This window comes from Austrofundulus limnaeus, unplaced genomic scaffold (genome assembly GCF_001266775.1).
Source record: "Austrofundulus limnaeus strain Quisiro unplaced genomic scaffold, Austrofundulus_limnaeus-1.0 Scaffold4262, whole genome shotgun sequence".
Classification (NCBI taxonomy): Eukaryota; Metazoa; Chordata; class Actinopteri; order Cyprinodontiformes; family Rivulidae; genus Austrofundulus; species Austrofundulus limnaeus.
The window spans coordinates 1-842 of record NW_013956664.1 but is presented as its reverse complement, the minus strand read 5'-3'; the positions used below and the strand labels follow the sequence as shown (position 1 = coordinate 842).

At 46.4% G+C, this 842-nt stretch overlaps 1 protein-coding gene across 1 annotated transcript; it reads right to left on the bottom strand.

Annotated features, from left to right (window-relative positions):
• Positions 1–6: 6 nt before the first annotated feature.
• Positions 7–699, bottom strand: LOC106512103 (DNA ligase 1-like; the record flags this gene model as incomplete). The annotated part of the gene is made up of 1 exon (XM_014000793.1): positions 7–699. A coding segment is annotated over one exon (383 nt), but the record flags the coding sequence as incomplete, so codon positions are not given.
• Positions 700–842: the final 143 nt, after the last annotated feature.

Here is an 842-nt window from a genome sequence, read left to right as displayed (position 1 = left end):
ACTAAATCAGCTGTAGATTAAGTTTTGTTCCATAAGATGTTCTTTGATCTTCCTGCAGGTGTTTCTCCTTCAGGTGTTTCTCCTTCAGGTGTTTCTCCTTCAGGTGTTTCTCCTTCAGGTGTTTCTCCTTCAGGTGTTTCTCCTTCAGGTGTTTCTCCTTCAGGTGTTTATCCTTCAGGTTTTACTCCTTCAGGTGTTTCTCCTTCAGGTTTTACTCCTTCAGGTGTTTCTCCTTCAGGTGTTTATCCTTCAGGTTTTACTCCTTCAGGTGTTTCTCCTTCAATTGTTCCTCCTTCAGGTGTTTATCCTTCAGGTTTTACTCCTTCAGGTGTTTCTCCTTCAGGTGTTTCTCCTTCAGTTGTTCCTCCTTCAGGTGTTCCTCCTTCAGGTGTCTCTCCCTCAGGTGTTTCTCCTTCAGCTGTTCCTCCTTCTGGTGTTTCTCCTTAAGTTGTTCCTCCTTCAGGTGTTCCTCCTTCAGGTGTCTCTCCCTCAGGTGTTTCTCCTTCAGGTGTTTCTCCTGCAGGTGTTCCTCCTTCAGCTGTTCCTCCTTCAGTTGTTCCTCCTTCAGGTGTTCCTCCTTCAGGTGTCTCTCCTTCAGGTGTTTCTCCCTCAGGTGTTTCTCCTTCAGGTGTTTCTCCTGCAGGTGTTCCTCCTTCAGGTGTTCCTCCTTCAGGTGTCTCTCCCTCCCCTTTTTTTCGACTCAGGCTCTACGGTTGAGTTAAATCAACATGAATGAATGAAAACCAGTTGATCAAACAGAGTTACTGAGCTGCAGGCTGACAGGTGTGTTACATCACACACACACACACACACACACACACACACACACACACACACACACA